Genomic DNA, 24,608 nt, shown 5'->3' with positions numbered 1-24,608 from the left:
ATGTTGTCAGCTTGAGAATGCATTATAGTACTCCACTTTGATCTATAAATGTGGTTTACTTTTATAAAGGACTGGATCATCACGAAGAGAAAAGCCACAAAGGCAACAAGAGAAGGCAAGAAAACCCAAGTATGTTACTATTTCCGGGATCATAAAATCTGCTACGGCAAGCTGTCATGTATACGGTATACCCCAAATTAAAAAATACAGTAAGAGAATCAAAAAAGTGCCACCGTAACTTAACAACCAAGTAAAAGAAGCAGTGAGAGGTAAAAAGGTATCTTTTAAAAAGTGGAAGTCAAATCCTAGTGAGGAATATAGAAAGGAGCATAAACTTTGTCAAATTAAGTGTAAAAACATAAATAAGAAAAGTCAAAAAGGAATTTGAAGAGCAGCTAGCCAAAAACTCAAAAAGTAATAGTACAATGTTTTTTAAGTACATCAGAAGCAGGAGGCCGGCTAAACAACCTGTGGGGGCCCTGGACAATCAAGATGCTAAAGGAGCACTCAAAGATGATAAAGTCATTGCAGAGAAGCTACATGAATTCTTTGCTTCAGTCTTCACAGCTGAGGATTGTTGCATAAAGCCTCTGCCTGAGCTATTGCTTGATTTACACATACATTTTCTGGAAATGCATGAAACTGTAAGGTCCTGCCAACACATGACTTAGAGACTGACAAAACCTGCTGCTGACTGCATTGCTGTGAACACTGTTTAAGGGGGGTAGTTGTCTTCTAAATCTCAGTCAGATGCTGTGCTCTGGAAGGTATCTTTGCAACCACTGAGCTTTGAAGCGTTGTACTTGTCTCTCTGAAACTTTCAGCTACCTTGCCTTTTACATTCTGCACCTTGTTGTAAGATTGTTGAGCTTTGTAATTCTCAGCCACTTTGCTTTATAAGTTCAGAAACCTACTGTAAACTTGGTGATTGCTGAGCCTTGCAACTTTGTAATCTTCGTAACTCTCAGCCATTGTGCTTGTAACTTGCTCTAAGCTGCATGCCACCCTGTGATAAGTGTATGTGTGTGTGAATGAAGCATCCCCCTCCTGTTCTGAAATGTGATTTGTCCTTTTCATATTTGTTCATTTTTTTTAATTGTACCCTTTGGTATATATGGTTGTGACTACTTTCTTCCACTATTTGATCTGAGGAAGTGGGTCTGGCCCACGAAAGCTCATCACCTAATAAACCATCTTGTTAGTCTTTAAAGTGCTACATTGTCCTGCATTTTGCTTCTGAATGAAGCATGTTTGGGGTGAGGGAACAGGTTGAGCCAGGTGGTGACTAATTAAAGACACAACAGCTGCCCTAAGCAAACAAAGGACAGGACTGAAGGAGGTCTGGGCATGCTCCTCAGTGACAAACCTGGAGGTAAAACCCCTGAGTGAGTGACAGGAGCTGCCCAGTTCCAAGGAGAGAGAGCACCTGGCAGAAGCCCTCTTTTCTGACCAGCTCCCTGGCCACGATCCATGGCTAGAGGCAAACCTCCAGAGTCAATAGGCCTTGGCTCCCTCTGCAGCCTTTTGCCTGTGCAAGTGCCTGAGGGCAGGAATGAATGTGTGTGTTTGTGTGGGTGAGAGAGAGAGCTCACTCCCCTTCAGTTTAACCCTGTAGTGGATTGTTAATTCCTCATTTAATGAATCCATACAAGTGTAACACTGGGGTGCTCTCCAGTGAAATTAGGGGAACAAGGATATTGGGGAGTGTCATGATAATGAGGGTTAGCCAGCAGCCTGGGAACTAAGGGGTTAACTATACCTAACCCAGGTAGAGTTGGCCAATAGAAATGTAGGTAGGAATTTCAAACTGGGACAAAGGAATGTTTGGGTTTCCCTCCTTTGTATCTGGGCAGTTTCTCTCCAGCTACTGATGGAGACAGAATGTCTCCCTCCAAGAATAGACTCTTGACTTTCTGTAAGCAGGGTAAAGTTTAGATAAATCCATTAGGTTTTATTGTTGTTTGGGAATGAGAATCTGCTGTCTGTGCATTTAAAAATGGGTTTTGCTCTTCTTTGTAACTAAGCTCCTGGCCCATAGTGGATCCTCCCCCCCCTCCACCCATGAGTATATTAATTGGTGACTTTTCCATCTAGTCATTATGCTTGTAACAGGAATATTGTGGTGATAAAAAAAGTTCTTTCTCTTTCTTTGTATTAACCTGGTATTGGTTAATTTTTGGTCCTGGTTTGTACTTTAGGGGTGAGATTTCCCAAGTGATCTCTCCCCTGATTTTCTTATCATTACTAGGGTGGTGGCAGCAGAGTTTTTATCCCCAAAATCTAGGTTAAGATTTTGGGGGGAAGTTTTTTTTTTTTTTTTTTTTTTTTTTTTAACCAAAGCCTGGTAGATAAGGTTTTGGGGTACTTTTGCAGGCCCCCACTTCTGCATTTATCGTGCCAGAGTGGGGAAGGAGCCATGACAGGGAGATTCCCAAACCTGGGCCATTCTTTTTAGGTGACAAATCTGAGGAATTGTCCCAGACTGAGGTGTCATTAGAGGAGGTTGAGGAACAAATTGATAAACTTCACAGTAGTAAGTCCCCGGGACCAGGTGGCATTCCCCCAAGAGTTCTAAAAGAACTCAAATGGGAAATTGCGGGACTATTAACTGTTGTTTGTAACCTATCCTTTAAATCAGCTTCCGTACCTAATGACTGGAAGATAGCTAATGTGACACCAATATTTAAAAAGGGCTCTAGAGGTGATCCCGGCAATTACAGACCAGTAAGTCAAACGTCAGTACCAGGAAAATTAGTTGAAACTATAGTAAAGAATAAAATTGTCAGACACATGAATGAACATAATTTGTTGGGGGAAAGTCAACATGGTTTCTGTAAAGGAAAATCGTGTTGTACTAATCTACTAGAGTTCTTTGAGGGGGTTAACAAACATGTGGACAAGGGGGGATCCAATAGATACAGCATACTTAGACTTCCAGAAAGCCTCTGACAAGGTCCCTCACCAAAGGCTCTTAAATAAAGTAAGTTGTCATGGGATAAGTGGGAAAGTCCTTTCGTAGATTGAGAACTAGTTCAAAGACAGGAAACAAAGGGTAGGGATAAATGGTAAATTTTCAGTGTGGAGAAAGGTAACTAGTGGGGTCCCCCGAGGGTCTGTCCTAGGACCCATCCTATTCAACTTGTTTATAAATGATCTAGAGAAAGGGGTAAACAGTGAGGTGGCAAAATTTGCAGATGACACCAAACTGCTCAAGATAGTTAAGACCAAAGCAGACTGTGAAGAGCTTCAAAAACATCTCACCAAACTAAGTGATAGGGCAACAAAATGGAAAATGACATTTAATATTGATAAATGTAAAGTAATGCCCATTGGAAAAAAATAATTCCAACTATCCATACAATATGATGGGGACTAATTTGGCTACAACTACTCAAGAGAGATCTTGGAGTCATTGTGGATAGTTCTCTGAAAACATCCACTCAATGCGCAGCGGCAGTCAGAAAAGCAAATAGAATGTTAGGAATCATTAAAAAGGGGATAGAGAATAAGACAGAGAATATCTTATTGTCTCTATATGAAACCATGGTATACCTACATCTTGAATACTGCATACAGATGTGGTCACCTCATCTCAAAAAAAGATACCTTGGCATTGGAAAAGGTTCAGAAAAGGGCGACAAAAATTATTAGGGGTTTGGAACGGGTCCCATATGAAGAGAGTTGCTCTGCCCCGGGCTTCCTGGAATCAGCCGCTGGTCAGTTTCAGCAGCAGCTGACTTGGGGATGCCTGGGGTAGAGCAGTTGGGGTGCTGCCGGGTTGGTCCCCGCAGCGCCGAGGTGCGGCGCTGTGGGGACCTACCCGGCAGCGCCCCAGCTGCTCTGTCCCAGGTGTCCAGATTCAGCCGCTGTTGAAACTGATCAGTGGCTGATTCCAGGAAGCCCAGGGCAGAGCAACTCTGCCTCGGGCTTCCTGTAGTCAGCGCTGGTCAGTTTCAGCAGCGTCTGAATCTGGACGCCAGTTCCGACTTACATACAGATTCAACTTAAGAACAAACCTACAGTCCCTATCTTGTACGCAACCCGGGGACTGCCTGTACATAGTAAGAAAACAAGACAGCACTGCGTAGCGATACCTGCTAATTATTCAAGAATCCCAATAATCCAGTTGTAGATGGCTAATTAAGTGTGCCAGGTAATCTCATAAACCAGGAATTTGTTAGCACTGAAGAAAGACAAAGTGCAGAACCCAAAAACATCTCACTTGGAAATACATCATGTATGTAGCTTATTGGAAAACACTGAGTTCAGAAAAAACCCTCTGGCATGCTATTAAACAATAGTGTTTACACAATTTTATCTGAAGACAATTTGTGGGTGAGCAGTACTGTATGCACACAAAAAGGAAGCTTACAAGAAGTGGAAACTTGGACAGATGACTAGGGAGGAGTATAAATCTATTGCTTGAGACTGCAGGGGAGTTCTCAGGAAGGTGAAAGCGCAATTGGAATTGCAGCTGGCAAGGGATGTGAAGGATAACAAGAAAGGTTTCTACAGGCATGTTAGCAATAAGAGGGTGATCAGAGAGGGTGTGGGGCCCTTACTGGATGAGGGCAGTAACCTAGTGACAGATGATGTGGGAAAAGCTGAAGTACTCAATGCTTTCTTTGCCTCTGTATTCACAGACAAGGTCAGCTCCCAGACTAATGCACTAGGCAACGCAGTATGGGAAGGAGGTGGACAGCCCAAGCGTTGTTACAGGCTGGGGACCGACTGGCTAAGTAGCAGTTCAGCAGAAAAGGACCTGGGGGTTACAGTGGATGAGAAGCTAGATATGAGTCAACAGTGTGTCCTTGTAGCCAAGAAGGCTAATGGCATATTAGGGTGCATTAGGAGGAGCATTGCCAGCAGATCCAGAGAAGTGATTATTCCCCTTTATTTGGCTCTGGTGAGGCCACATCTGGATTATTGTGTCCAGTTCTGGCCCCCCCACTATAGAAAGGATGTGGACGCATTGGAGAGGGTCCAGCGGAGGGCAACCAAAATGATTAGGGGGCTGGAGTGCATGACCTATGAGGAGAGACTGAGGGATTTGGGTTTGTTTAGTCTGCAGAGAAGAGTGAGGGGGGATTTGGTAGCAGCCTTCAACTTCCTGAAGGGAGGTTCCAAAGAGGATGGAGAGAGGCTGTTCTCAGTAGTGACCGATGGCAGAACAAGGAGCAATGGTCTCAAGTTACAGTGGGGGAGGTCCAGGTTGGATATTAGGAAAATCTATTTCCTCAGGCGGGTGGTGAAGCACTGGAATGGGTTCCCTAGGGAGGGGGTGGAATCTCCATCCCTAGAGGTTTTTAAGTCTCAGCTGGACCAAGCCCTGACTGGGTTGATTGAGTTGGGATTGGTCCTGCCTTGGGCAGGGGGCTGGACTTGATGACCTCCTGAGGTCTCTTCCAGCTCTAGGATTCTATAGACCCACTCCCTACTGCTTATATTGCAGTGCAAGTTCTGAAAGAGGCAGTCATTTACCTATCAAGAGTGCCACACCCCAAGTTGCAAAAGGAACCTTGCTTGATATTAGGAAGCAAGGCTCTGGAAAGAAAACAGAGATGGAGACTTGCAAAAGCAACAGTGCTTTTTATTGCCTAATACTGTTGGGATAGGTCTGCCAAATACACTTCCCCTCCATCACACATACCACACCAGGGGGCTACAGGAAAAACATTAATAGGACTTGGATAAGTTTGGTTGATGTAATCAACATTACCTTGTGTGCCTTATAATCAATCTGCAGACAACTGTAGAATTTGATGGATGAGCAGATAGCTAGCAAGTTATGGAATCCACCTGTCTGGAAAGCTGTTGTTATTTTCAGCTAAAAAAAACCATTTGTAATATTAAGTCACAACTTGCTATTTAGCTTTTAACAAAATGTCAGAATCAATGGTATGCCTTTTTCCTGGAGAAGTGTCTGCAAAAGATATTTGTTTATAATGTTCACAATTGTGTGTACTGAATGGAATTAAAGGTGGTTTTGGGTTTGTTTGTTTTTAATGTTTTGCAATCTTGATAAGTAAAACAGAAAGGAACTGTATCTTGCTCTGTAGTGCATTGTTTCCTTTGAGAACTGAACTGCATGAGGATGCTATCCAATGAACACACAAGCAACTGCTACGAGAAGCAAGATCAGGAGAACCACGGGGAAAGACAGACTCCCAAAGAACTTCCAAAATGCCATCTTGGACAGATTGAGCAACCTGTTTCCTTGGTCTAGTACAGTGGTGTACAACCCGTGGGTCGTGACCCCCAAGGGGGTTGCAGATGTCATCCCGGGAGGGGTCACAGCGCTTAGATCTGGCCGGCCGGTGGCTGGGCCTGGCAGTTGGTGGCCCCCACAGTGCAGGGGTCACAGATCAAAAAAGGTTGCGCATCACTGGTCTAGGACATGGGTGGGGAACCTAAGGCCCGGACGCGGCTCCAGGGTTGCCTGGATCCAGGCCACGTCACTCAGGACTCTACCCCGGCACCCAGCACTGGGGAGCCCGTGCTGATACTCCAGCCCAGGGCTACTCAACTTTGGAAGCCCCGCAGGCCACAATGATACCCACAGCACATGCCGAGGGCTGTAACTTAAGTGTGGTTGCATATGCATGCAAATATGTATGCAAATATATGCAAATTGATGATTTCACACTGACAGGCATGAATACAAAGCACTTCCCACAATGCTCCGGCGCTCCCGGCACCTCCTCCCTGGGGGCTAGAAACGCCGACACCCTGTACCCGTCTGTTCCAGCCAGCCTGTCTGCTTGTGTCTTTTAATGCTCACCTTGCCTGGGAGACGCCTCACTGTTGTGGAGCATGTTCCCAGTGGAGGCCATGTTCAAAGGATCCCACCCGCAGGCCATGTGCTGAGCCCCACATAAACCCAAACTGCACTGCGGGCTGCAAACAAACGAGCCACGTGTTGAGTAGCCCTGCTCCAGCCCCTCACCGTCCCACTGTGGGACTGGAGCATACAAAAATCTACTAGCCTGGCCTCCCCTAGGCTCTGGTGTGTGAGGGGAATGTGTTCACTTTTTTCATTGTATTCCTTTGGTATATATGGTCATGCCAATTCTCTTCCAGAATATGATCTGAGGAAGTGGGTCTGGCCCACGAAAGCTCATCACCTATTAAACCATCTTGTTAGTCTTTAAAGTGCTGCATAGTTTTTCCTTTTGTTTTAGCAAGATCAGACTAACACGGCTACCTCTCTATTACTATTCAGTGTGAGAAATTTAACAGTGACCTAGAGAAAAGGCCTTTGGGGGAAATCAAGATTTTGCTGTGCGTAGTTCATGCAGGTTCAACCTTTGCTTGCAGATTTCTCCAGAGTCTTATAAATTCAGGTAACGTGACGGCAACATCAAAGATACTAGAATGATGAGCAAGGTATCAGGAATACTGCACATGTACACCCAGTGATGCAGCACTCCCTGCACTAAATGAAAAATGTTTATCTGTAGCTGCAGAGCTATTCCAGTGTGCTAGGCACAGTTCACACACAACACAACATATCCCCTGACCTGAAAAGTGTTCCCACATATGCTCCAGTGTGGTAAAACGGTGAATATTGCTCTCTAGCCACTAAAGTCAATGAAGCTATGTGCCAAATCATATGAGCTAAGAATCTGGCCTCCCCATGTGGTAGCTACACCATATGCTAATGAAACTTCCTGCTACAACTGGGGACCATATCTATACAACACACCTCCAAATCCCCAGCCAGGAGTTTTCTCATCTGTTACCCAAGATCCACAAGCCTGGAAATCCCAGACATCCCATCATCTCAGGCATTGGCACACTTACAGCAGGATTATCCGATTATATTGACTCTCTCCTCAGACCCTATGCTGCCAGCACACCTAACTATCTTCGAGACACCACCAACTTCCTGAGGAAACTACAAAACATCAGTAATCTTCCTGAAAACACCATCCTGGCCACCATGGATGTAGATGCTCTTTACACCAATATTCCACACGAAGACAGATTACTGCCTGTCAGGAACACTATCCCTGATGATGACACTGCACACCTAGCAGCTGAGCTATGTGACTTTGTCCTGAAATACCCTGAAATGTCCTGAAACTGAAATACCCACCCAGTGAAGTGAAAAACAGATTGACAGAGCCAGATGAGTACCCAGGCATCAGCTTCTCCAAGACAGGCCCAACAGAATAGAACACCACTGGTCATCGCCTACAGCCCTCAACTTAAACCCCTCCAGCACATCACTGACAAACTACAACCTATCCTGGAAAACAATCCCTCACTCTCACAGGCCTTGGGGGACAGGCCAATCCTCACCTACAGACAACCCCCTAACCTGAAAAATTCTTTCCAGCAACCACACATCACACCTCAAACACACTCACCCAGGAACCTACCCCTGCAATAAACTCTGTTGCCAACTCGGTGTTGCTTGTCCACACAGCTACACAATCACAGGACCTAATCACATCAGACACCACATCGGAGGCTTGTACAATTGCACATCCACTAATGTGATCTATGCCATCAAATGCCAGCAATGCCCCTCTACCATGTATATTGGCCAAACTGGACAGTCTCTACGACAAAGGATTAATGCACACAAATCAGATATCCGAAAAGGAAATACATAGAAATCTGTTGGGGAACAGTTTAACCTGCCCGGGCACTCAGTGGATTTTAAAGTAGCCATTCTCTTGCAGAGCAATTCTAGGAACCAATTAAAGAGCCACACTACTGAACTGGCCTTCATATGCAATTTGTACATGTTTACCCAGGGACTGAACAAAGACATGAACTGGATGGGCCTTTATACTTAGCTCTTGATGTCATTTGGGTGTTGAATACAGGCAGTCCCCGGGTTACGTACAAGATAGGGACTGTAGGTTTGTTCTTAAGTTGAATCTGTATGTAAGTCAGAACTGGCGTCAGCCGCTGCTGAAACTGACCGCCAGTTCTGACTTACATACAGAATCAACTTAAGAACCCCAAGCGTCCCCAAGTCAGCTGCTGCTGAAACTGATCAGCAGCTGATTCCAGGAAGCCCGGGGCAGAGCAACTCTGCCTCGGGCTTCCTGTAGTCAGCGCTGGTCAGTTTCAGCAGCGGCTAAATCAGGACGCCTGGGGCAGAGCAGCTGGGGTGCTGCTGGGTTGCTCCAGTAGCGCCGCTCCTCGGCACTACTGGACCAACCCAGCAGCACCCCATCTGCTCTGCCCCAGACGTCCTGATTCAGCCACTGCTGAAACTGACCAGCAGCGGCTGAATCAGGACCAGAGCAGCTGGGGTGCTGCTGGGTTGGACCAGTAGCTCCCAGAGTGGCGCTGCGGGACCAACCGGCAGCACCCCAGCTGCTCTGCCACAGGCGTCCGGAGAAAAGCCTAGTCTGCTGGGGGGGGGGGGGGGGGGGCGTAATAGCTGCGCCCCCCCCGCCCCAGCAGACCAGGAAGACACGGGCGGCGGACCGAGACACACCGCGGTCCCGCCGCCTGGGTCCTCCGCGGCTTTGCTCTGTGTCTTCCTGGTCTGCAGACCAGGGAGACACAGAGAAAGCCCCAGAGTACACGGGCGGCAGGACCGCGAGGTCCCGCAGTCCGTGTACTCTGGGGCAGCCCCGTTCGTAACATAAGTCGGATCCGCATAAGTCGGGGACTGCCTGTATAGGACACTTACAGCCCAGTCTATTAGCCTTGGGGGGGGGGGGGGGGGTCTCCTCCGTCTTGCCTCCCTTTTTCTGCTTTACATTTCTGGGGGTTGTGCCCCTCTGTGCCTCCTGCTCCCCTCATCTGAAGAAGTGGGCTGTGCCCACAAAAGCTCATGATACTATATGTATTTGTTAGGGTATGTCTACACTACAAAGTTAGTTCGAACTAACAGACGTTAGTTCGAATTAACTTTGATAGGCGCTACACTAGCGCTCCGTTAGTTCGAACTTAATTGGAATTAGCGGAGCGCTTCGTTCGAACTAGGTAAACCTCATTCCACGAGGATTAAGCCTAGTTCGAACTTACTAGTTCGAATTAAGGGGTGTGTAGCCCCTTAATTCGAACTAGTGGGAGGCTAGACCTCCCCAGCTTTCCCTGGTGGCCACTCTGGCCAACACCAGGGAAACTTGTCTGCCCCTCTCCCGGCCCCGGACCCCTTAAAGGGGCACGGGCTGGCTATGATGCCCGTGCCAGGTGCAAGCCTGCCAGCACCCAGCCAGCAGACCCTGCACCTGGCACGGATCGAGCCACCCACCCGATGCCCCCCAGCCCTCCCCCTCTTCCTGGGACCAGGCTGGCGGCTCCCGGGAGCTTACCCTGGACCGCAAGAGGCGGGCACCCGCCTGGGCTAGTGCGGAGATCGTGGACCTTGTCCACGATCTCCGCACTAGGCACAGGAAAGTGGCCGTCTAGGGCAGGAGAGCTGCCAGCCTGGCCACCCAGGAGCAGGTGTGCAACAGAATCAAGGGGGTCCACTGAGACCCCCGACCCTGAGCCCTGAGCTTACAATGGCCGTACTGGGTCAGACCAAAGGTCCATCTAGCCCAGTAGCCTGTCTGCCGACAGCAGCCAACACTAGGTACCCTGGAGGGGATGGACCGAAGACAGTGACCAAGCCATTTGTCTCGTGCCATCCCTCTCCAGCCTTCCACAAACCTTGGGCAGGGACACCACTCCTACCCCTTGGCTAATAGCACTCCATGGACCCAACCTCCATGACTTGATCTCACTTCCCTGTAAACTCTGTTCCAGTTCTAGCCTTCACAGCCTCCTGCAGCAAGGAGTTCCACAGGTTGACTCTTTGCTTTGTGAAGAACAACTTTCTGTTACTAGTTTGAAGCCTGCTACCCATTCCTTTCCTTTGGTGTCCTCTAGTCCTTCTTTATGGGAACTAATGAAGAACTTTTCTGAATGCACCCTCTCCACCCAACTCCTGCTTTTAGAGACCTCTATCCTGTCCCCCCTCCGTCTCCTCTTTTCTAAGCTGAAAAGTCCCAGTCTCTTTAGCCTCTCTTCATATGGGATCTGTTCCCAACCCCTGATCATTTTAGTTGCCCTCCCCTCTCCCAGCCTCTCTCTTCCCCTCTCCCACCTCCTTTTCCCAGTCTCCCCCAGTTTTGTTCAATAAAGACAGAGTCAATGTTGGAAGAAACGTTATCTTTATTTTGTACATCAAGAAGAGGGGGCTAGGGAAGGGTAAGTGGAAGGAGGTGAGGGAGGAATGGGGTACGAGCCCCCGATGGGGAGGACTGGGCTGGCTCTGCGGGCTTCTGGGGGTGGAAGCTCTCCTGCAGCCCCCCAATTGTCCCCTCTCCCCAGATGGCAGCCTGCAGCAAGTGCAGCCGGGCTGATGGCCGAGTGGTGTGATGTGCCCAGTGTGGGTACTCCGGGCAATCCAAGCCAGGACTGCTTTGCAAGCGGGGCACCCCTGAGAACTGTCTGTCCGGGGTGGGGGTCAGGACCCTTTAAGCACTGCCCTCGGCAAGTCTGAGACAGCAGCTCCACACTCTAAGTCCTCCTCTGATGCCCTGCCGGCACTGCTTCCGGCCAGCCTTAAGCCCTGTTCAGGGTCCACTCAATGTGGACATGCTAGTTCGAATTAGCAAAACGCTAATTCCAACTAGTTTTTAGTTCTAGACGTGTTAGTTCGAATCAGCTTAGTTCGAATTAACTAATTCGAACTAAGTTAGTTCGAATTAACGTTGTAGTGTAGACGTACCCTACGTCTCTAAAGTGCTACAGGACCACTTGTTTCTCAAGTTTTTCTGTGTCAGAAAGTTCTGAGCATGTTCCCACAACTTGAGTTGGAACAGTATTCTGCACAGTAACATCCAAATGTGCTCACGTAATGCCGCCCACTTCGCTTTTACAATTCCTATTCTCAGTAACGTCACCAGAGAAAGCTACTTATTACAGCAATGCTAGATATGGGAATTCCAGAAGCAGACTGGGGGTGCTGATTTCCACACCAATAGTCTAGCTCTTCTTTCAGATCACATCTCCTTCATGGCAAGACTAGTGTCCAAGGTATGTGGGCAAACTTAAGTATTTGGGTGGGTTTCTGTGTCAACAGTAGGTTATTTTCTCTAAGTTCTTTAGAAACGCTACACTGACTACTCCAGTCCATTTTGTACACATATTAGCAATATCAGTTCATACTTATTTTAAAAAAATCCACATGTGATGGGGTGTGCATATCCTGCATTGGAGCAGGGGGAGTGAAAAGCCTGTGGGCAGAGGAAACCCCACCCCTTAAACCAGACTGGGCATGCTCCAAGTGCTGGGGAAGCATAAAAGGCAAGAGAGCAGCTCAGTCTGGGCTGGCCAGCAAAGGAGAAGGACCTGTAGCCAGAGCTCCTGAGCTGCAGCAGCCAGCAACCCAGCCAGCAAGAACCAGAGTCCCAGGAGATGGCTGCTACACAACCCCTGCCGAGTCCCAAGGAGAAGCTGCCGCTGGGGGGACTGGAAGAGCCAGCTGCTACATGGGACATCAACCTGCCAGAATTGGTAGGAAGTGACCCAGGGAGGGTGCAGAAGTGGCCTCTTCCACCCAGGTATCCTTGGCATGTTTCAGCTGGATATTCTGTGCCCCCCCCGGGAGTGGTAGACCATTCTGCTGTTCACAGGGTCCTGGGTTGGGACCCAGCGGAGCAGGGTGGGCTTGGGTCCCCCTACCAGGGTGCCTGCCTCAATCCTACTGACTCTGGCCATTAGACTCTACTGCCCTGTGACAAGAGCTACTTACTGACTCTGGCCACTGGGATGTACTGCCCCGGAGCAAGGGCTGACAATGTAGACTGCACTGTCCTGAGAGAGGGGACAGCACTATTGACCTTAGACACTAAGCTCAACTACCTTAGACCCCAAGGGGATATTTATGGACTAGAGCAGTGGTCACCAACCGTCGATCAGGATCTCCTGGTAGATCTTGGAGCCTCTGAGAGGTGATCCTGACTGGTTGGGCCAAGAGGATATCAAGTGCTGGCACATCAGCTGCTCCCCCCAGACTGTTGTGCATTTCCAGGCAGGGGAGGGTGAGGGCTCATGCCAAGATGCCCCCTCTCCCACTCTGTATCCTATCTCCACAGAGCAGAGTTGGGGGCACAACAGGACTTGGGATGAAGTTTGCTGGCTGATTTAGGGAATGGGCCAGGGTGGGGTGAGCCTGCCTTAGGCCCCCTGCACCACCACCCAGGAGCCACCTGAGGTAAGCAGTGACCAGCTGGAGCCCACATCCCGAACTCCTACCCCAGTCATAAACCTCCTCCTGCACATCAAGCCCCTGCCCCAGCCCTGAGCACCCCTGCATCCAAATGCTCTCCCAGAGCCTGCACCTAGAACCTCCTTGGGCACCCCAACTGCCTGCCCCAAGTTCAACTCAGGGCCCCTCTTGCATACCAAATCCCTTAATCCAAGATTAGAGCCTGCACCCCAACCTCTGCCCCTGCCTGGTGAAAGTGATGGAGGTTGGGAGAGGGAGGAAGGTCGGAGTGAGCGGGGGCGGGACCTCGGAGAAGGGGCACAAAGGAGGCGGAGCAAGAGTGTTTGGGTTTGAGGTAGATCCTGGATTGCACTTAAATTCAAAAAGTGATCTTGTGCTTAAAAAGGCTAGAGACTACTAGACTATAGAGATGGCCGACAACCCTGTGGCTGGTCAGACACCATCCACGCCCCTGAATAAATTCACCCCTGTGATGTGGCATGCATACACTGTAGTAAAATATAGTAAAAACTATGTGTGCTTCTTCCCCCTTCCATTACTTAAGCTTGAAACAGCACATATCTAATTGCGCATGTTTTAGAAGCTGTAGTAAAAAGGGGAACTAGCTGTTTAGACCCATTTCTCAAGGACTGGAGTACACGTATTACTTGAGTTAGGGAAATTTGCTAATTGCTATTGCTTAAGTAATCTATACTGGTGGTTGTTACTGAATGGAATAGAGTTGAAATATACTAACCAATAACGCGGCAACACGAAGCTAAGGTAACAAATCAAGACGTGCCAAGTTAGATAAGAAAGTTAAAGAAAGTATAAAAAAGGATGCTTAGCCAACGCTCAGGTTCGGCTCTGCTTTGAACATTGAGTTCCTTAGCCGTACCTTGGTTGCAACCAATAAACTTGAGTTGGACCCAGCCTGAAAGTGTGACTCTCTTCTTGGGGTAAATCAGACTAGCCTCCAAGGGGACGAAACTAGCAATTTATGCAACATCACCACACCATGGAAGACATTCTTACAATTAAAGCAGGGATGGGGTGCAGGATCTGGGAGAGGCAGGGTGCAGACGGGGGCAAGGTTGCAAGGTCTGGGTGGGAGGTAGGGTGCAAAAGCAGGCTGGGGGTAGGGTGTCTGGCCAGGGGTAGGAAGTGCCTGAAGCTAAAGCTGGGGGGCAGAGTGGCTGAGGAGGTTCAGGGAGATGGGGGTAGGGTGCCCCTGGGAATAGGGCTGGGGTCAAGGTGGCTATGGGGGGTTTCAAGGAAATGGAGGGGCAGGGAGGCTTGGTGTGGCACAGCAAGGTGGGGGTGCGCAGGTAGGTGAGCCCGGAGTGTCCAGCCCTGCTGGGGATGGGGTCCTGTTCATGGCACTGTCACGGGGCCGAGCTGCTGGTCAGTCCCTCCCCAAGACCAAATCCCCATGGGTGAAAAGCCCCAGAGGGCCCTGAGCCCCCACCTGCCTCCTGCGTGTGCAGGGTCCTCAGTCCCAGCATTGCCACCTCTCACTGCTGCCAAGTGCAGCACAGCCCAACCTGCTGCTGGAGAACGGAGGGGGCATGCTGGCCCCTCATGCCACGAGAGCCTGCCCCGCCCAGCAGAGCCCAACCTGCTGCCTGTCCCACAGGACCGACCAAGGGACGTGCCACTCTTACCATGACAGCAGCACTCCTCCATATGAGCTCCACGGCCTGCGTGGGTGGAGAGGGGCGAGTTTGCTTTCCTTCACCTCCCTGCCTGCTGGCTGGAGCTGATGTTGCAGACTCGTAGCTGTGTGCCGACCACGAGGCTGCAGCAGCAGCATGGGTTCCCCACTGCATTGGGGGAGGGGGTGAGCTCTCACCGCAGACCACCTGGGAGGCAGCCACAGACCACTAGTGGTCCACAGACCATACTTTGAGAACCACCGCTCTATGGCCTCAAGTGTGCTAATACTTGTGTTACATGTCACTTATGTGCATGTAGCCTAATTAACTTCGGTGGGTGACAGGAGAAGGGTCATGCGAGGGTCATCGCCTGTTGTGATCCCTCCCTCTGGGACACCTGGCATTGGCCACTGTCGGCAGACAGGATACTGGGCTGGATGGACCTTTGGTCTGACCCAGTACGGCTGTTCTTACGGACTACCAACTTGCATAAAGTTAAGCACAAGTCTGTCTTTTCAGGACTGGGAGCTATGTTTGCACAACAGAGTCCTGATCCCAGCTGGGTTATCTAGGAGCTACTATAATATCAATTTAAAAAAAAAATCTTAAACCTTTCATATAGCACAGGGGTGGCCAACCCATTTAACAAAGAGAGCCAAAACAGCGGCAGAAAAAACGTGAAGAGTTGCACCAGAATTGTCGGGGGGAGGGAAAGCCCACCAAAATTGTCAAGCAAAGATTCAGCCTAGAGCCCTGGGGCTTGCTGGAGGGGCCTGACCCCCAGTCGGAGGAAGAGCGGGAGGGACGTCTGCCATTCCTATTATTATTATTGCAGCCCCTATGCCTAGGGAAGTGTGACCTGTTCCCCTGCTGGAAAGGGCAAGGCGGGGCCCTAGGAAGGGAGCGCCTTTGTGGGGCAGGAGTGTGGATACCTAGGGACCTACGGGTTGCCATAGAATCCTTTAGCCCAGTGGTTCCCAAACTTTTTGGCATCACGCCCCCTTTTTGATTTTTAAAAATCCCTCACGCTCCCTCCCCTCCCCCTACAAAAAATAGCAGCAAAGCTTGTTGAGCCCAAAAAAAAAAAGGGGGGGGGGGGGACTGACCAGGGCACTTGATGGGGGGGGGGGGGGGGAAGAGAGAGAGGAGGCTGCGTCACCTCATGCCCCCCTGGAATTTCTTCATGCCCCCCAGTTTGGAAACCCATGCTAGCTAGTATCGGGTTCACTCGGAGAACAAAACCACCACCCTCGAAAGGCAGGTCCTGGATTGTGTTCTGGACTTGCGAAGGAATGCCAGACACCCGTAGCCATGCACCCCTACGCAAGACCAGGCTCGTTGCTGTAGTACAGGCTGCCGCATCTGCCGAGTCCAGGGCTGTCTGAAGTGCAGCCTGGGATGCTACTTTGCCTTCTTCAGACAAGGCCCTAAACTCCTGCCTCGAGTCTTGCGGCAACAACTCCCCAAACTTGTCCATAGCTGCCCACAAATTAAAGGCATACCTACTCAGGAGAACTTGCTGGTTAGCAATACTGAGTAGGAGCATCCCCCCCCCCCCGCCCAAGGCATAGGCCTTGCAACTCAACAGGTCTGAGCGCTTGGATTCCCTGTTCTTAGGGTTAGGGGCAGGTTGGCCCTGTCACTCACGTTGATTAGCGGCCTGTACCACTATCAAACCGGGTGGCGGATGGGAAAACAGGTGCTCAGAGCCTGCCTCAGACAGAAAGTACCGGTGCTCTGCCCTCTTGTTCATGGGCGGAATAGACGCTGGCATCTGCCAGAGGGCCTTCATGATTTTGCCCACTGTTTTATTTAGGGGCAGGGCCACACGAGATGGCACCTCAGCGTTAAGAACTCAGACCGTAGGGTCTGAGTCCTCAGAGGTCCACTCGAACTGGACCCTGAGGCTCTGGGCCAGTCTCTGAAGGAGCTCTTGATGGGCCCAGGAGCCCATGGCCAGCGCTGACAAAGAAGCCAATCCCAGGGCCTTGTCAGGGGAGGACAATAAATATTCTCCAACTGTCGAGTCCTCCTTGCGGTTGCGCCAACTCTTGAGAGGGGGAAGACTGCTCCGATAGCCCATGCCCCCCCCCTTCCGAGTGGGGCTGGGGGGCTCCCCCTCCCCCAATACCACAGCGCCGGAGCACTAGGCAGCGGAGTGGCCTGGATCCCCAAATGTGAAGATCCCGTCAGAGAGGGAACACTTCCCTGGGCCTGGTGGTACGCCCAGGGGGTCCAGGACGGCCACTGGTCCAGATGCTGCCACTGCAGAGGCTATGTGTGTGAGGCCCAAGACACTGTCGTGGTACTCATGATGCCAGGATGAGAGCAGTGCCGAGACCAAGAGCGGTGCCGGGATGGGGATCGGTGCTGGGAACTTGAGCGGTTCTGAGAGCGGGAATGAGAGATGGGTGCCCACAATGGTACCGACTCCACGCTGGACTCAGACGAGTAGTTGGACTCCGACTACAGGGGGACCGAAGCCAGGCCCTGGGAACGGTGTCTCTCCGCATGCCGAATCATGGAGGCCGGCTTGCCCTGGTGCTGCACCAGCGAAGGGGGCATGAGGCACTCCGGTGCCACCAACTGGGCCACCGGGATGAGCGTGCTCGATGCCGAGCTCTTTGGATTCCTGAGAGAGAGTGAAGACACCGATGCCGAGGGGCCTGTTGGTGGCGGCATTGACATGAGAGCTGGGGGACATGGCACCGCATGGGGTGCTGGTGCTGAGGACAGTGCGGGCCTACCCGGATCCGGTGCCAATGAGGAGGCCTGGGCCCGAGACCAATGCTGGTGCTCCGGAGGAGGTGAGTCAACGCAATCAGCTCAACTCAGCTGTCAACTCAATCAGCTCCCGCACCGCCTCAAACGTATCCGGAGTGGAGGGCCGTTAGACCTGAACTGGCTCCTCCCCTGCACCACGGCTTTTGGTCACGCTCGACTGGCCACACTCCAGCCCAGGAGCAGCAGACCTCGTGGTTAGTACGGACACAACAGGGTGCCCCGACTGGGGGGCGCACCTCAGGTGCATGACGGGGTGGGGACCTGCCCCTTTCGACTCGCCTCTTCTTGCATTGTACTGGTGACTGTGAGCTGTGCTGCGCCGTAGGGTGCCTTGACATCGACGAGGACCCGGGCATCTCCCGCACCAAAGGTGGTGTGCTGCAGGACTCCGGTGCCGAGTCCAAAGACGGTGCCGGGTGAAATGCCAACTCCATCAGCAGTATATTCAAGCGCGAGTCCCTCTCGCGCTAAATCCTGGGCTTAAAACTGAGGCAGGTTCTGCAGTTAGCCGGGACATGGGCCTCACCCAAGCACTTTGAGCACGAATCATGCGAGTCACCACAGCGCATAGGCTTAGAACAGTCAGTGCAGGGCTTAAAACCGGGACGCCCTGGCATGTCCCGTGGTCCGGGTGGGAAGGGGATGCAACAGGCGAGCCCCAACCCAAACAACTTAACTCTAACAGGTACTTAACAGGGAAAGTAACTTGCATAAGAACAAAGGGTTTAACTAGGTGCTAACTACTTAGAATGCTTCGAATACCGCTGAGATCACCCTAGCAGGCAAGCGAGAAGTGAGCTCCAAGGACTGTCACGGGCGGTAAGAAGGAACTGAGGGGTGAAGGACCAGCAGGGGTATATATGCACCGATATAGCGGTGCCTCTCCAGGGGGCTCCCCAGCTAACCCGACAGGTACCGCTAAGGGAAAACTCCCCAGCAAGCTGTGCACACGGTGCGCACACACACCTAAGTGGAATGGACACAAGCAAGCCCTTGAAGAAGAATAAGAAGGGGCTACTTCTTGGATAGAAAGGTGGCTAGAAGGCCGGGCCCAGTGGGTAGTGATCAACGGCTCGATGTCAGGATGGCGGTCAGTTTCTAGCGGAGTGCCCCAAGGTTCGGTTCTAGGACCGGTTTTGTTCAACATCTTTATTAATGACCTGGATGAGGGGATGGATTGCACCCTCAGCAAGTTCACAGTTGACACTAAGCTAGGGGGAGAGGTAGATACGCTGGGGGGCAGGGATAGGGTCCAGAGTGACTTAGACAAATTGGAGGATTGGGGCACAAGAAATCTGATGAGGTTCAACAAGGACAAGTGTAGAGTCCTGCACTTGGGACGGAAGAATCCCAAGCATAGTTACAGGCTGGGGACCAACCAGTTAAGTAGCAGTTCTGCAGAAAAGGACCTGGGGGTTACAGTGGATGAGAAGCTGGAGATGAGTCAACAGTGTGTCCTTGTAGCCAAGAAGGCTAATGGCATATTAGGGTGCATTGGGAGGAGCATTGCCAGCAGATCCAGAGATGTCATCATTCCCCTTTATTCGGCTTTGGTGAGGCCACATCTGGAGTATTGTGTCCAGTTCTGGCCCCCCCACTATAGAAAGGATGTGGACGCATTGGAGAGGGTCCAGCGGAGGGCGACCAAAATGATTAGGGGCTGGAGCGCATGACCTATGAGGAGAGGCTGAGGGAGTTGGGTCTGTTTAGTCTGCAGAAGTGAAGAGTGAGGGGGGATTTGGTAGCAGCCTTCAACTTCCTGAAGGGAGGTTCCAAAGAGGATGGAGAGAGGCTGTTCTCAGTAGTGACAGATGGCAGAACAAGGAGCAATGGTCTCAAGTTGTGGTGGGAGAGGTCCAGGTTGGATATTAGGAAAAACTCTTTCCCTAGGAGGGTGGGGAAGCACTGGAATGGGTTACCTAGGGAAATAGTGGAGTCTCCATCCCTAGAGGTGTTTAAGTCTCGGCTTGACAAAGCCCTGGCTGGGTTGATTGAGTTGGGATTGGTCCTGCCTAGAGCAGGGGCTGGACTTCATGACCTCCTGAGGTCTCTTCCAGCTCTGATTCTATGAAAACGGCAGTGCAGTGTGGAGCCTGGGGCCAGACCCTGGGCTCCAGGTGGCGCTGCCACTTTTGAAATGCCGCGTGCAGCCCGGGGCCAGCTGGGGTGTCCCCAGGCTACATGCAGTGTTTCAAAGCAGTAGCGCCACATGGAGCCGGGGGTTAGTGTGGGAGTCCCCAGCTGACCCCAGGCTCCACGGGGCACTGCTTTGGGTCCCACTTGTGCTGTTTGCTCTGCTGTGCCTCTGCCTCCCCTGTCCCCCCACGGAGACACTGCTGGGGAGAGCAAGCTCCCTCTCCCCCCCCCCCCCCCCCAACCGGTGCCTCTGATAAAGGCAGTGGGGGGGGCGAGAAGCAACTAAAGAAATAGTGACAACTACCCAACTAGTCGCTTATGTCCCTAGCTAACATCCGTACCATATACCCTCCTGTGATGGGGTGACCAGACTCTGCACTATCAGTGGTGGCATGGTGCTCTGGGGTGTGCACGCGCCGCCATGGTGGCACTGTGGCACCTGCTCCCAGGCGGTAGGGCTGAATCCAGTGGGCACCAGGACCCAAGGGGAACACCTCCCACCAAGGAGCCCAGCGCGAGATGCCGGCTGGCGAGCGTTGGCACGCCGGCCGGCAAGGGAGTATAAACAGGCCTGGGCTGGAGGAAGGAGAGGGGGCCAGGTGGGGAGAACTGGGGCCGGGCCGGAGGAGAAGGTCATCCCTGCCAGTCCTCCTCTAACCCGGCTTCGGCATCGGGAAGGGGATGGGACTCCCCCCTTTTCTCCAAAACCTCTGGTCAGAGTGTGGACACAGCTTCCCCAGGAGGTACCACCGGCTGCTGAGCTATGGTAGAGCCTGACCAGGTGCAGCGGCTACCCCATGAGCGAGACAGCGCTGGTCTCGCAAGGACGAAGCAAAAGCAGGGACGTGGAGGACCTGATGACAGGGATCATGACTGGGTGATTGGCGCAATGCTGTGGAATGGAGAAGCACCCGACAGGGGTCGTGTGAGCCCAAGGACTGGGGAGAGATAGGAAGTGACCCAGGACAGGGCCCTTAGGCCCAGGAGGGGTTGGCGTGTTTCGGCTAGGGACCGCACCAACTCCTGGCAGTGGGGAATACCTCTGCCTTAGGATCCTGGGTTGGGGCCTGGAGGTGAGGGAGGGCCTGGGCCCCCCTACCTCTCTGGAAGACAAGCCTACACAGCGGCCAGGATTGGCCTTAGAACTTTGAGGCACAAACGGAACTGGTCTGGGAACTTTGGGGACAAAGGGAACTGAGCTGGGGTTTTTTGGGTACAGGGGTCTCGGGGACCCTGGGGGTGTGGTTTACAATATGGACCCCTTACGGGGTACCCGAACCCTTCACACCTCCCAATAGTGACTTCCCAAGCAAAATATTCAGGAATTAGGGATAGAGAGGGGAAATGTAGCATCAAAAGAGGTGGAAGTTTCTCAAGTGTAAAAGAATCATCTTCATGGCACAAAGGAGCTGGTTGTGATCACCAGCTACTTGTTGCAACAGACTTTATAAAACACACTGCTAACAAAGTGTGGGCGAGCAGAAAAATCCTGGTAGCCACAGGGCCACAAACTATGTGAGAAAGGGCCTGTGTTCCAAGAGATTAGGTCTGGAAATAAGATGGGATCTTTGGGAAACTGTCTGACAAAATGTTCACACCCACATATCAAGATCTTATTAAGAATGCTGTATTGATGTTTCCTTAGCCCTCTTTTACATGTCTAGGATTTTAATTTACTGTAATCCCCATTAAGAGAGATACAGGCTCAACCTCTCTAGTCTGGCACCCTTGGGACCTGACCTGTTCTGAACCAGAGAATTTTCTGGACCACGGGAGGTCAATATAGTCTAGATTAGCATTACCAGCACTCCCACTGCTTACTGGACCGTTAGAAGACATTTAGGGGTAAATTAGAGCTAAACAACAGTACACAACACTGAGAGCCAGAACTGGTGGCTGTAAACAAACTTTATAGGAAACTTGGCTACACCCTTAGAAAGTGAACAGCCAACTAACTAAAATCATGCCAGACCATGGATGTTTCTGGATCAGAGAGTTCTGGACTAGAGAGGTTCAATCTGTACTAAAATGGCAGAAAATACCAAGTATTAACCAAATATATTACCCATGTTTTTTAAAAACAGCATGTTGAATTAAGTAAATAAGAACACCATTATTGCTCATACTAACTGAGCATATGATGAAATATTTTCTTTGAGTGTCTTGATAACAGTTTTCTCATACCAATTTACATTTTCCCCACTCACCCACAAAACAAAAATCAAAAGCCACACAAACAGCTAGTTTGTCATTGCCCCTCTGAGAATATTAAATTAACCAGAACAGGAAACTTACCTCAGACAAGACAAGCAGTATTTGCTCAGCAAATATTGTTTGTAGTAAGTCTGACAAGCAATATTTTTGCCAACCTAATAACACCAGGAAAATACACACAGTCAATAAGAGAAGAATTTGTTCTATTACAGGCAGTCCCCGGGTTACGTACAAGATAGGGACTGTAGGTTTGTTCTTAAGTTGAATTTGTATGCAAGTCGGAACTGGTACATATTGTAGGGGAAACTCTAGCCAAACATTTCTCCAGAGCTCAGTTTTATTCTCCCACACCTCACTTCCCTCAGTCCTTTATTCTCAAGCTGAGGTGTCTGCTGAGAAAAGCCGCTCTGCGTCTCCCTGGTCTGCTGGGGGGAAGCAGCTAGTGCGGGGTTGCCTCACCCCGTTTGTAAGTAGGGATCCGATGTAAGTCGGATCCATGTAACCCGGGGACTGCCTGTATTCAAAAACTGGGAATAGTCCTGTAGCACCTTAGAGCCTAACAAAAATATATATATGGTATCATGAGCTTTTGCAAAAACTGGATATTACAACCAGGAAATCATCATCATCATCATCATCTATTTAAACATCTCTTTTTCCACAAAATGTCAAACATTGGTCATTTGGTAACAGCCTCCTGAAACAGATAAAGTAACATTTGGCAATGCAAATAAACAATTTTTTTAAGGCCTTTAAAGTTTTGTAAGTATTGACTCCACAGTTCACAACAATGCCAGGTTATCCACAATATACCATGATGCACAAACATGTTACATGGCGCTCAGTTTTTTTTCAAACAACTAAAACCTACACTAACATTTAACTTGCCCCTACTGATGCTCAATACCAGTTGAAATGGAAAGTATAGGATTACCCACAAATACTGGGGTACAGCAACTTATGCATAGACATACAAGTACTCACGAAATATATTGGTGTTCACTTGCCATCCCTCTGACCACATACACAGCTCCCCCTATATTGAAATTCTTCCAGGCTGACATCAGGATTAATGCACACAAGTAATTTACAAGAAGAAAGTTAATTGGCATTTACAACGTGGAGCCTAGACTCAGCACCTCTATAAAAGCTCTCGCCTGGTCCCATGCATCTTCAGGAGGCAAACACCACCTCTGTAGACCACCAAACATACAGATACAAGAGAACCCACAAGTCTGATCTCTTACCTCTAAGGCTTCCAAGGTATTGAAGCTGGCTATAGCAAACCCATCTATTAAATCCTCTTCTTGGGAGCTTGATTCCCGTCTCCTGCGCTTTGGAGGTCTGACATTTCTTGCAGTGGAAGCCTGGTTTTGAGGATTTGTACAGTTTTGGCTTGTATTTTCCTTGCCGGGGCTTTGCTCCTTTTTGGATGCCAAAGAAGGACTTTGATTTCGGGGATCCCTGGCAGTAGCTTCCCTTCTCCTCACATGGTCCCTTTGGGACCTTGATCTCCTGCTCTGCTTGATTTTCCCATCCATTTCCAAAAAAGAAACAGAAAAAGGGAAGGGGGGGAATAAAAAAAAAAAATCACCCCTTCTTTACTCACCACTTCCCCTCCCCAACCCCCAAAGCCCTAAAAATCCTCCTGTTCAGACCCTCGGATCCAGAGAGATTATAATCCACAGAACAAGGCTGGGTGGTGGTGATGGTGGGAGGGGGTTGGGAAGAAATAAAAAATTAAATCCACGAATGACCGTGACAAAAATCCCCGCTCCAAAAAAAAAAAAAAAAAAAAATACGGTTCAGAAAAAAAATCTCAGCCCCTCTTGGCTTCACATAGGCAGCAGCAGAAGACGGGAGATCCAGGAGAGCTCGACCCGGCTAGGGATATTCCGGGGGCGGCTCTGCGCCCCCTCCCCCAGGGCAGCGACAGTCTCCGACGCCCGATCCGAACCTCCAGCAGCCACGGGGGCGGGTGGGCTGCAACAATATCACTCGCTCCACAACTTTGTTGCAATGAAGAGAAAGAAAATCCCGGTGCAGCCGCCGCCGCCTGCAACCCCTCCTACCGGGCACGGCTGCCCACCCCCGGCGCGGCTCGCGGCTCCCGGCTCCCGCCTGTCCCTGCCGCTGCCGGAGCACGCACACCCTCCTCCCCAGCCTCTGATACCGTCTCAGTCTGCACTCGCCGGATTCCGCTCGGTTCTCCCGGAGCTGGACGATTAGCGTCAGCCGCGCATGAGCAGGGCTACCAGCTGCGCGTCAGTCCCCAGCACAGGCCCGGTGTATAGACAGAAAGTGCAACTCTCCGTTTTTGCAACTGTTTCAGTTTCTGTCATGAATACATGGAATTCGGTGCTACTGCTCAGGACTTGCTACATTTGCTCCTGGTCCATGGGTTGCACATTCAGAGGGACTGGGGATTCTGGTCAAAAACACTCACAATTTGCTTCTTCTACAGTTTGGGGCCGGTGTATAGGCAAAAAGTGAAACCTCTCCGTTTTTGTGACCGTCACAGTTTCTGTCATGCATACATGACATTCGGTACAACTGCTCAGGAATTGCTACCTTTGCTGGCTGGTTGCAAATTCAGAGGAACTGTGTTTTTTGGTAGAAAAATCTCTCAATTTGCTACCTCCTGGCTA

General features: G+C 50.5%; 1 protein-coding gene across 1 annotated transcript in view; it reads right to left on the bottom strand.

Annotated features, from left to right (window-relative positions):
- LOC142825134 (uncharacterized) overlaps positions 1 to 24,156 on the bottom strand; it is a 212,115-nt gene extending 187,959 nt beyond the window's left edge. Inside the window, exon 1 of the mRNA XM_075916859.1 lies at positions 23,208 to 24,156. Within this exon, the coding sequence (XP_075772974.1) occupies positions 23,208 to 23,501 (294 nt within the window). The 5' untranslated portion in view covers positions 23,502 to 24,156. The remainder of the gene's footprint in view (positions 1 to 23,207) is intronic.
- Between the last annotated feature and the right edge of the window lie 452 nt (positions 24,157 to 24,608).

Source organism: Pelodiscus sinensis, unplaced genomic scaffold (genome assembly GCF_049634645.1).
Source record: "Pelodiscus sinensis isolate JC-2024 unplaced genomic scaffold, ASM4963464v1 ctg36, whole genome shotgun sequence".
Classification (NCBI taxonomy): Eukaryota; Metazoa; Chordata; order Testudines; family Trionychidae; genus Pelodiscus; species Pelodiscus sinensis.
The sequence above is the reverse complement of the archived record's forward strand: the minus strand, read 5'-3'. Positions and strand labels throughout refer to the sequence as shown.